This window comes from Bison bison, unplaced genomic scaffold, assembly GCF_000754665.1.
Source record: "Bison bison bison isolate TAMUID 2011002044 unplaced genomic scaffold, Bison_UMD1.0 scf7180017864471, whole genome shotgun sequence".
Taxonomy (NCBI): Eukaryota; Metazoa; Chordata; class Mammalia; order Artiodactyla; family Bovidae; genus Bison; species Bison bison.
Window position 1 is genome coordinate 32,218,887 of NW_011495032.1, and position 11,694 is coordinate 32,230,580.

The 11,694-nt window shown below is 35.6% G+C and overlaps 1 protein-coding gene across 1 annotated transcript in view; it reads right to left on the reverse strand.

The window, feature by feature from the left end:
* Positions 1 to 1,493: 1,493 nt before the first annotated feature.
* The window catches only part of ACADL (acyl-CoA dehydrogenase, long chain), a 41,916-nt gene continuing 31,715 nt past the window's right edge, over positions 1,494 to 11,694 (reverse strand). Inside the window, exons 9-11 of the mRNA XM_010861111.1 lie at positions 9,992 to 10,119; positions 7,719 to 7,805; positions 1,494 to 2,701 (exon numbers count right to left, since the gene is read on the reverse strand). Coding sequence (XP_010859413.1) covers positions 2,608 to 2,701; positions 7,719 to 7,805; positions 9,992 to 10,119 — 309 coding nt within the window. The 3' untranslated portion in view covers positions 1,494 to 2,607. The remainder of the gene's footprint in view (positions 2,702 to 7,718; positions 7,806 to 9,991; positions 10,120 to 11,694) is intronic.

The window sequence follows — 11,694 nt, forward strand, 5'->3', positions numbered from 1 at the left end:
CTTGGCAAAACTCTATTAGCCTTTGCCCTGCTTCATTCCGTACTCCAAGGCCAAATTTGCCTGCTACTCCAGGTGTTTCTTGACTTCCTACTTTTGCATTCCAGTCCCCTATAATGAAAAGGACATCTTTTTTGGGTGTTAGTTCTAAAAGGTCTTGTAGGTCTTCATAGAACCGTTCAACTCAGCTTCTTCAGCGTTACTGTTTGGGGCATAGACTTGGATTACTGTGATATTGAATGGTTTACCTTGGAAATGAAGAGATCATTCTGTCATTTTAGAGACTGCATCCAAGTACTGCATTTCGGACTCTTTTGTGGACCATGATGGCTACTCCATTTCTTCTAAGGGATTCCTGCCCGCAGTAGTAGATATAATGGTCATCTGAGTTAAATTCACCCATTCCAGTCCATTTTAGTTCTCTGATTCCTAGAATGTCGACGTTCACTCTTGCCATCTCCTGTTTGACTACTTCCAATTTGCCTTGATTCATGGACCTGACATTCCAGGTTCCTACGCAATATTGCTCTTTACAGCATTGGACCTTTCTTCTATCACCAGTCACATCCACAACTGGGTAGGTTTTGCTTTGGCTCCATCCCTTCATTCTTTCTGGAGTTATTTCTCCACTGATCTCCCGTAGCATGTTGGGCACCTACTGACCTGGGGAGTTCCTCTTTCAGTATCCTATCATTTTGCCTTTTCATACTGTTCATGTGGTTCTCAAGGCAAGAATACTGAAGTGGTTTGCCATTCCCTTCTCCAGTGGACCACATTCTGTCAGACCTCTCCATCATAACCTGCCCGTCTTGGGTGGCCCCACAGGGCATGGCTTAGTTTCATTGAGTTAAACCAGGCTGCAGTCCGTGTGATTAGATTGACTAGTTTTCTGTGATTATGGTTTCAGTGTGTCTGCCCTCTGATGCCCTCTCGCACACTTATCGTCTTACTTGGGTTTCTCTTACCTTGGACGTGGGGTATCTCTTCATGGCTGCTCCAGCAAAGTGCAGCCACTGCTCCTTACCTTGGATGAGCGGTATCTCCTCACTGCCACCCCTCCTGACCTTGAACGTGGAATGGCTCCTCTAGGCCCTACTGCACCCACGCAGCCACCGCTCCTTGGACTGTTTATCCTACAGATGTTTAATTCCTAAAATGTAGTTTCCTTTAAGATTGGGAAAGGAGCTGGGGCTGGGGTAGGGTGCTTGATCTAATTCTCTATCATTTCCTGGCAGTTGGTGTGAGGTGAAAACGACAAATACAGTAATACCTAACAAGAATTTATTTTCACCCGTTTTTTAGATTTACTGAACAAGAACTCAAGTTGGCAATCATACAAAGTTCTACCCAAGAGCAAATCAAAGTTATGTAAGACACTAAGACAGAATGGTATAAAAGGATTTTCTGTTCTCTCTGCTCTATCCAGTTGTAATGACTGCATCAAAAAACAATGTTTAATATCCACAACACCAAATAAAATATTGAGGTTTTCTAAGTTGCACAAGGATACATCTATTTATTTACATTTAAAAACTACTTTATTCTCTGTCTCACCAATACATGCAAAGGAAAACAAGTACTAAAATGATGCTGGCAGTTTACAAATTAATGGCCTATTTTTTGGTAATAATTAAATTAAATGTCATTTCCTCATTTTCCTATTTAAGATACTTCATTTCCTTTATTACCTTTATCATGATTTGAAATTATTGTTTATTTACTTCTTACCTCATTACAACTTGTTTATTCACTTATGGATCTTGCCAATTTTTTAAATCATAGTTTTCATCAATTTAACAGCCTGGCTTATAGACAACAACACAAAGTATAAATCTGTTAAAATTAATTAAAAAATTATACTGCTCCCAAATAAAAGTCACTGTTTTGGTACCTATAAAATACACCAATATCTTGAAACTATTAAGGATAATGGTGTGTGTGTTCTCCTAGCAATTAAACTGGAAATCTCTTGAAAGCCCAGGTGTCAGTGGTTTAAGGAACCAGTGGAATTCTCTTGTGGGGATTTGCTTAGCTGAGTCCTAGTGGTTTTAAGGCCCTAAGGTAGGAGGCTTCCTGCTTTAACCTAAGCAGCGCTTCACACATCAAGATTTCACATGGACTTGGCATAAGCTTTGGACTGAAGAAAGTGTTTTATTACTTAAAAACAGGTTTAGGGGTAGGGTGGTAGAAACCATGTTCTGGGGAATTTGGAATAAAAGATATCTAAACTTATTTTGCATTCTCAATTACATTTATTCTTCTTTTTCAAAATCAATGTGCTGTAAAAAATTTAATAGTATAATAAAAAATTACTTCTGCCTCAATTTTAAAGACCTAGGCATTTATACTCTTAGAATTTTAGAGATAAATGAAACATTAAGGCTTCTAGAATCAGAGAATCTTTGCCATTTAGCTATGCAAAAAATTAACAGTTTAAACCTTATATTGGGAAACTTTATGATCTTTGGATATTTGCGTTTGATTTCCTTCTCTATAGAGAGAACAGATAAAAACTTGTTTAGTGTTCCCTCCCTTTCCAGGTTGAATTTTATCTTGAGTAGATTTAAAACAAGATTAGCTGTAATAGGATTCCGGGATGTGGGCAGATGTCTACTGGTCATGGATGATCTCTCTTGCAATCAGCTCCTTCATTATTTCATTGGTACCACCATAGATTGTCTGGACACGGGCATCCACATAAGCTCTGGATAAATAAGAAGATGATTAAAGGAATAAACAAAGGATATTAGAAATTATAAATTTTGTCTCACCAGGTAACTATTAATTACTTTACAGTGTTCATTTAATGAAATTCAAACAATAAAAGTTCTTCATAAATTACTTTTTTTCAGTATGGCATTCACCCTAGATTGGTATGATTATAAAATTCTATTCAGATATTGATCATTTGCATAGATTTGTTTTAGTTTGCTTGAAGAGAGTACAAATTCAAAATAATATTTCCAAGTCTGTTTCTTTTAATTTTGTAAAATTCAGCACATATAATAAGATCCTAAAAAGTGCTATGTTAAATTTAGAAATGAATACAATGTCTTAATAGCTTGTTACCTTTAATGTTTCCCCCCAAAAGTTGAAATCTACTGGTTTTATTTAAAAAAAGAGAAAAGTACATGTTTTCTAACATCCTTTAGAGTCCCACCAATACTGCTGCCATCAGCAGTATAAATTGATGCTTCAGAAAATTATTACCTCACAAAGTTAACAAGTAACTTACTTTTTGGAAAAGATTAATAATCACCCCAGTAATGTATGTGTTAAAAATACTGAGTGACTGAGCACACTGCCATAAAAAAAGACTTTACTTTTGATAGTGATGACAGCAAATATAACACTATATAGTTGTTTTTATGTTTTCTCATTTTATCCTCTCAGCTCTGGAATTAGGGAGGGTAAATACTACTAATTTTGCAGGTAAAGGAACTGAGGTGCTAAAAAGTTAATACCTATACTAATTAATGGTTGCTATTTAATGGTCACATAATAGATCATTGGCAACCTGGAATGAAAAGGTAGGTATCTTGCCACTTTGGCAAATATCTTTTTAATTGTATCAATATTTTCATTGGTCCAGAAATGTAAGATTAGTTATTGAGCTTTGCAGTTTTCTAGTAGGAAAATTCAAAGGCATTTTTTTTCTAAGCCTTAAACTGTTTTTTTTTTTTTTTTTTAATTTGAGAAAAATTAAATGTGCTGGCTCTCTAGGAACATGATCAATTCTGAACTTTTCCTCGTCCAAGTTCATCATGGTACCTTGCAATGGTACCTTACTTGAGCGCTCAGTATTTATTGATTTGATTTACTGTATTACAAAGGAATTTTAGAGTCTCAATACCTACTTTTTGATGAAACTTGAAATCCAGAGACGTTTGTGTTTTCAAATATATTTTTTCTTTCAGACAGATTTCATTGTTGCCCACAAAATCCAGAACTTTCATTTAGAGAACCTATCTGGCATTTCAGCCTACTTCAGCAATTTCAATGCTTTTGGACCTTTTGGACCGAGTTGGGCACATTTTTTTCACATTAAAGAAGTTTCAATGGAGTAGGTAATCGACAGAGACCAGTAGGCCTTTTATAAGTTATTAATTAAATTCAGTCATCAACTAAAATTCACAGAATGGCAGCAGAAGGAATGTTTAACCACACAGGGATGAAGCTCTTTATCTCACACTGTTCTTCCCAGCAAACAGGTCTTGAAATGGCAAAATGTAAGCATCTATTCCCATAGCCCCAAGCCGAATGAGTAAGACTGAAGTATGACTCACACTTAAAACCACTCATTTTTATACAAACAGGAAAAAATAAACAAAACAAAAAAGCATCTCCTTGATCTCTGAAACCAAGACTCAGCAACATGCACAGGCATAAGTTCAGTTCAGTTGCTCAGTCATGTCTGACTCTTCGCAACCCCATGGACCACAGCATGCCAGGACTCCCTGTGCATCCCCAATTCTCGGAGTTAACAAACACACAAATAATACAGTTTAACCTTAAGGTATAAAAAAACACAACTATAATGATTTTTTTTCTATCATATCAAAATATATGTACTTCATTCATATACTGCCTAATGTATCTGATTAGCTTTTTTGATATTATCCACTACTCTCTCTTGTCATCTTATGAAAAGTTCTTTCCCTTTGTCTTTGGAGAGAAAAAAGCAGTCTAGTTTAAAAGTTCATACAGTCTTCAAACTAAGAACCTGCCCAAGAAGGGGATTGTTACTCCTGAAAGGAAGTATGTCTCTCAAACTGAAACCAGAAATTTCAAATAAGTCATCAAGTTACCATTTTTGCTTGCTACTGATCTGATGGAATTGCCTCTGAGAAAACAGACCAAGACTTATGCTACACTCTAATCCTGGACCATGAGATGGCTGACTCTTCTTCACCTAAATGCCTTTCTTAGGAACAGAACTAAACTAGACAAACACTGAACCATGACATTGTCTACATTCCCAGAAGCAGTTATAATAGCACAGTTAAGCAGAAAAATATAAATACCCATTATTATTTTACTTGCTTAAGCACTGTGAATATTATAAATAAGATGAGTTAATATTGTGACTAAAACATAAAAACACACAGGAAAAATTCCAGCAATGCTTTAATTTGTCCTAGCATAACTCAGTTTACTTCTGACTTCATGACTATTCAAAGATTAAAAAAAAAACAAACCTGCTTTTGTTTAAGGCCTGTTTGAAGTAGTTCTGAAAGGATATACCAAAACCCAAGTCCAAGGATTGATAAAGAAAAGGAAATAAGTTAGTTACTTCATGCCTACATTCTAAAGGAAGGAAAATACCCTACTTGTTGAGTTTTTATAGAAAGTTATAAATTATATATACCCTGTGATTAAAGCTTTCTGAGCTACCCAGTAGCTACAGGAAATTAGTAAATTACATCTATGCTGGAGCTTCTGTTCTTAATATAACTTGAATACAATGTTTATTTTCCTTATTAAGGACTATAAGCAAATAAAATGTCTTCAGTTATACTTGCCAAAGTGATAAATTTGAAAGTAAGTTTGAATACTAGTTTAATACTGTTTCCCTTTTAGATTCCATATTTAGATAATATTATAAGAGGTTTTTAGAAGTTCATAGCATTCTCATTCTCAGATTCAAAACTAAATTGGACTTCTCTCTATATAGCAAAAACTCTCTTGGGAAAATTATATAAGCTGAAAATATTGCCAAATAAGAGGAAAACTATATTTTCTATAATGATAAGGAGAAATGCCATGGAGAGATTACTAAGGCAAAGACTACAGGAAAAGGGAAAGAAGAAACTATGGAGATGGAGGAAGAAACATAGAAGAGGATGCTGCCTATTGACAAACTGGAACTGCTTCGAAACGGAAACAAGAATATTCACGTGTAATGCAATAAAAAGGCTGTATTTATTTTCATTTGAAGGAAATACAAATTCTACTTAGAAAAAAATAACACTTTTGATTTGTTTTTAGAACTAAATAAACAATAAAAAATTTAAGATTTTTTTATTGACTTCAAATGTAGGTTAATTTTTCTGCAATGTGTGTTTTTTTTGATTTTTAAAAAGTGATATTTTCAAAGACATACAAAATGACCAAAAGGTATATGAAAAAATACTGTATCACTAATCACCAGGGAAAATGTAAATCGACCACAATGAAATATCATCTCACATCTGTCTATTAGCTAAAAGGCCAAAAGACAAATGTCGAGGAGATGAAGAAATTGCAATACTGGCACACTGCTGTTACAGAGAATGCGAAGTGGTGCACAGCAGCTGCTATAAAAAACAGTACGGAAGTTCTTCAAAAATTTAAATAAAACTACCGTATGATCCAGAAATCCCACTTCTAGATATTTATACAAAAGAATTGAAATCAAGACCTCCAAGTGATGCTAGCACTCACTTGTTCAATGCAGTATTACTCACAATAGCCAAGATGTGGAAACAACCTGTACATCCATGGACAGATGAATGGATAAAGAAACTGTAGTATAAGATACAATGGAATACTATTCAATCGTAAGCAGAAGGAAGTTCTGCAATATGTCACCACCTGGATGAACCTTGAGGACACTCTGCTAAGTGAAATAAGCCAGTCACAGAAAGACAAATACAACATGATCCCACCTATATGAGGTATCTAAGGTAGTCAGATTCATAGCCTCATAAAGGAATGGTGGCTGCCAGGCACTACGGAGAAGGAGAAATGGGAGGTTACTAACCAATGGGCATAAAGTTTCAGTCAAGCAAGATGAATAAGTTCCAGAGATCTGCTGTACAGCACTGTGCCTAGAGTTAACAATACTGTATGGTACACTTAAAATTCTGTGAAGAGGGTGGATCTCATGTTAAGTGCTCTTAACAACAGTAAAATAAAACAAAATAATTAATAGTCAATGCAAATTAAGGGCTTCCCTGGTAACTAAGACAGTGAAGAATAAGCCTGAAATGCAGGAGACCTGGGTTCAATCCCTTGGGTCAGAAAGATCCCCTGGAGAAAGCAATGGCTACCCACTCCAGTATTCTTGCCTAGAGAATCCCATTGACAGAAGAGCCTGGCAGGCTATATAATCCATGGGGTCGCAAAAAGTCGAACACAACTAAACGACTAAGCACATAACTTAAGAGGGTAAGCCATCTTCAGTCTTTGACAACTCATTTGAGTATGAGTTGCTTCAAACTGGAGGAAATGATCTTGAAATGCATTAAAATGTAAAATATGCATACTTTTGAACTAGCAGTACTACTTTTGGGACTTTGTCCTATTATGATAAAAAACACATGTATCTAAGACAAACGTATGAGTGTTTATTGAAGCATTGTTTGTCACAGTAAAAAACTAGAAAAAAAAATCTGAATAACTAAACATAAACAATTATAGTAAAATACTATTCAACTATAAAAGTGATACTAATCCTGAATAATGATTCAAATAAAGCTTTAGTATATTATATATTTATTTATATTTAATATCTTGTATACTAAAGTATATATTCACTTTTTAAAAAATTATTAAATCCTAGTAGTAAGCTGATAACATGAAGTTGTTTCTAGCTACCTGAACATACTCCATAGGCAGTTGAAAAATGCGAAGATTTTGCACCTCCTTTCCCTCTATCCTCAGTGTACAAAGAACAGGTAAAGAAGTTTTCCTTTTTCTACACACTACCCAGAAAAGCATAACACAACAGGCCTACTTACTTTGCAATGGGATACTCAAACATGTATCCCCAACCTCCATGCAGCTGCAAACAGTCATAAGCTACTCTGTTTTGCAAATCAGATGCCCTAGATGTCCAAAATAAAAAGCAGAAAAGGAACATTTGAAATGAATTTTCATGAGATGCTTTACAGCCAGAAAACAAATGACTGTTTAAATGCATACATTTATCAAACAATTAAAAATAGGCGTATCAGTCAACCAGAGAAGATTGATATAAATTATAAATGAAATAAATCTCAAGAATATTTTCACATAATGAATACTTTCTTCATCAACTATATTTCTGGCTGGGTTTCTGTTAAGTCTAGAAACAAAATGTAGAAAATTTAGACTATTTATTAGGTGTTGGGAACTTTAAGCCTAAAAAGAATATAGTAAAAACTTGAATCTGGTCTAATTTATTCAGATTCTCTGTGTGATATGTTAGCAGAAAAATTATATAGTCATCTACTTTCTTTTGCCTTGTGTAATATGTGTTTGTTTTCTTCAAATATGTCACTTCCTATGCAAAGGCGGCAATTCTGAATTTTTAACTGTAAAAAATATGTTTTAGGGTTTTCAGGAATAAACTGAAAGTAAAAGTGAAAACCTAAGAGGATAGACCTCTATCAAAGCACAAACTATCTTCTAGGACACTTATTAAAGATTATTGGGGAATTATTTATTCCTGAAGTATATATATATTAATATGAAGTGCTTGAAAAATATATTCTTTTCTGATCTAATCACAACAATTTTAACTACTGTTAAAATCCATAAAATAACTGGTTAGTTCAAAATCTTTTCAACTTACTTTCAACAGTGGGAAATATAAAACAAAGGTAAGCATAGACCCATTTTCCTATAAAAAATAATTTTTAACTCAAGCCATAGGACAGGTCAAGATGTTCCTGAGAAATACAGTAACAATATAATGATTAACAGACAAGATTCAGGGGGCAGTGATATTTGGAATTCTACACATTTTTGTCTTTGACAAGTATGTTAGTGAAATATTTGCTGGGTTATAAGTAGTTGCTTCCTCTTCTCCAATATGAAATACCAGTATGTCTATAAACCTAGTGTTTTCAAAGAATAAGGCCACCAGCTATCCAAATGTCTTTTCCCAAAAATATCTAAAAATTTTTCACTAGTTAAAAAACTTGCTGTAAATGTAAGTATCTTCCCCCCAAAATGTTAATTTCTAATAATTCCACATGACTTTTCAACCTGGCAAGTTTATTATTTTGGATTATTGGTTCATTACATAATACATACATGCAGAATAGTGGTTCATTACATAAACCACTATTCTGCATATTTCCTCATTCTACTTCTCACTAAAGTGAACACAAGTTAATGAATAACAACAGGAATTTTTTCCAGGTTATTTTTGGGCTAATGAGATGTGAGAATGTTTGTTTTTAAAAGAGGAAACAAAACCCGATTTCAGAATCTGATTTAAACTATGTTCTTGCATCTTAAAATACACAAAAGGCCTATGGGGGGGTGTCTTTTTTCAATTAACTCATCTTTAATAACATTGCTAATCATGTTTAATGAAAATGAAAAATTTTTTTGTTTTGGTTTGTGGTTTTGACCATACCATAAGGTACGCAGGATCTTAGTTCTCCAACCAGGGATCAAACCTGAGACCCCTACAGTGGAAACCCAGAGTCTTAGCCACTGAATGGCCAGGGAAGTCCCTGAAAGTTGTCTTACAGAACATTTTTTTTTTTTCCTTTTGCTTAATAGAGCATGTACAACTTTTGATTGGACAGTCAAAACTTCAGAAATTTTTTCTGAGGTCTAGAAAACCTCTTAAACAGAAAAATCTTGCCTAATCTACTCATTTCACAGATATCAAAATGTTGGCCCCAAAATAATTAAATTTAATTGCAGTTACGTAATGACAGAATTGCGGTTCTATCTCAGGACTCGAAGTATTACTGTTCTTTTGTTGTCTTACTCTACAGCCACTCTTCAGCTAATCTGAGAATCAACTACTACTTGAAATAACAAATTAGTCATCATATTTAATATTTGCTTTTCGAGGGTAAGCTAAAAGTTAAAAAGTAACTTGGGTAAGTTTTAGCACATTATAAATAGGTTTAATGGGAATATTCAGAATTTAAAAAAAAATTGGTCCTTACGGCTAGTTTTCATTCACTCAGCATTCTTCCTTTAAGGCCTTCAAGGCTGAGTTTCACTTTGGAAGAATTCCATAACAGTCTGTGCAAACACCACATTTTAATTACCGTAGCATGCATACCAGTATTTCGCCATGGCAGCAGTGGCAACGTCCAGACGTTTCACTCTGTGCAGCTGGAGACAGCTGTCCACAAAAGCTCTGGTTACACATATGGATGTTTTTAATTCTGCTAGCTTATGCTTCACCGTCTAGAGTTTAAAGGAAATGAAGGAGAAGAGCATATTTTGAGTCACTTAGCATATAAAAAATTATATAATAAAAGATCTTTGGCAATGGCACCCCACTCCAGTACTCTTGCCTGGAAAATCCCATGGATGGAGGAGCCTGGTAGGCTGCAGTCTATAGGGTCGCTAAGAGTCAGACACTACTGAGCGACTTCACTTTCAATTTTCACTTTCCACTTTCATGCATTGGAGGAGGAAATGGCAACCCACTCCAGTGTTCTTGCCTGGAGAATCCCAGGGACGGGGGAGCCTGGTGGGCTGCCGTCTATGGCGTCGCACAGAGTTGGACATGACTGAAGCGACTTAGCAGCAGCAGATCAAAACAGATGTGGAATTACTGTGTTTTTTTTTTGTTCCCTTCAAAAAAGATGCATATTAACTACACAGCTAATGTTATATTTCATTACTAAGAAAATGTACCAAAAGACAAGATGCAAAGGTCGATACATACAAAATAACATCTCATATTTTAGGTTAAAAAATTTAGACTACTTAGGGAACTTTTCAGAGAAGGCAATGGCACCCCACTCCAGCACTCTTGCCTGGAGAATCCCAGGGACGGGGGAGCCTGGTGGGCTGCCGTCTATGGGGTCGCACAGAGTTGGACACGACTAAAGTGACTTAGCAGCAGCAGCAGCAGGGAACTTTTGGAAGAACAGCATGACTAATGGGTGAGCACCATTGTGTGGTACAGTCCTTTAGGTACAGCTGTTGAAAATACCTGTTCTCCTCTGGAATCTAAATCCATGAAGAACTATTAATGAAATCAAGTATGCACATTTCCTGCTTCTCTGTATTGGAATAAAGAAACAAGCTAGGACAATATAAAAATATTATTAGACATTAAGGGCGTCCCTGGTGGCTAAGTGGTAAAGAATCCACCTGCCAACGCAGGAGACACAGGTTCGGTCCCTGACCCAGAGAGATCCCACATACCTTGGGACAACTAAGCCCATGTGTCCCAGCGCCTGCTTACCACAACTAGAGAAAAGCCCATGCGGCAACACAGACACAGCACGGCCAAAAAAATTTAACAAATAAATAAAATTTAAAAACTGTATATTTAAAAAACATATTTATACTTGTTGTTCAGTCACTCAGTTGTATCCAACTCTTTGAGACCCCATGGACTGCAGCATGCCAGGCTTCCCTGGCTTTCACTACTCCTGGAGTTTGCTCAAACTCATGTCCATCGAGTTGGTGATGCTATCCAACCATCTCATCCTCTGCCGCCACCTTCTCCTGCCCTCAATCTTTCCCAGCATCAGGGTCTTTTCCAATGAGTCAGTTCTTCACATCAGGTGGCCAAAGTACTGGAGCTTCAGCATCATTCCTTCCAGTGAATATTCAGGGTTGATTTCCTTTAGGATTGACTGGTTTGATCTCCTTGCTGTCCAAGAGACTCTTAAGAATCTTCTCCAGCAACATAGTTCAAAAGCATCAATTCTTCAGCGCTCACTGTCTTTATGTTTCAACTCTCACATCCGTACATGACTAATGGAAAAACCATAGGTTGTTTTTAAAATAATTATTTATTTA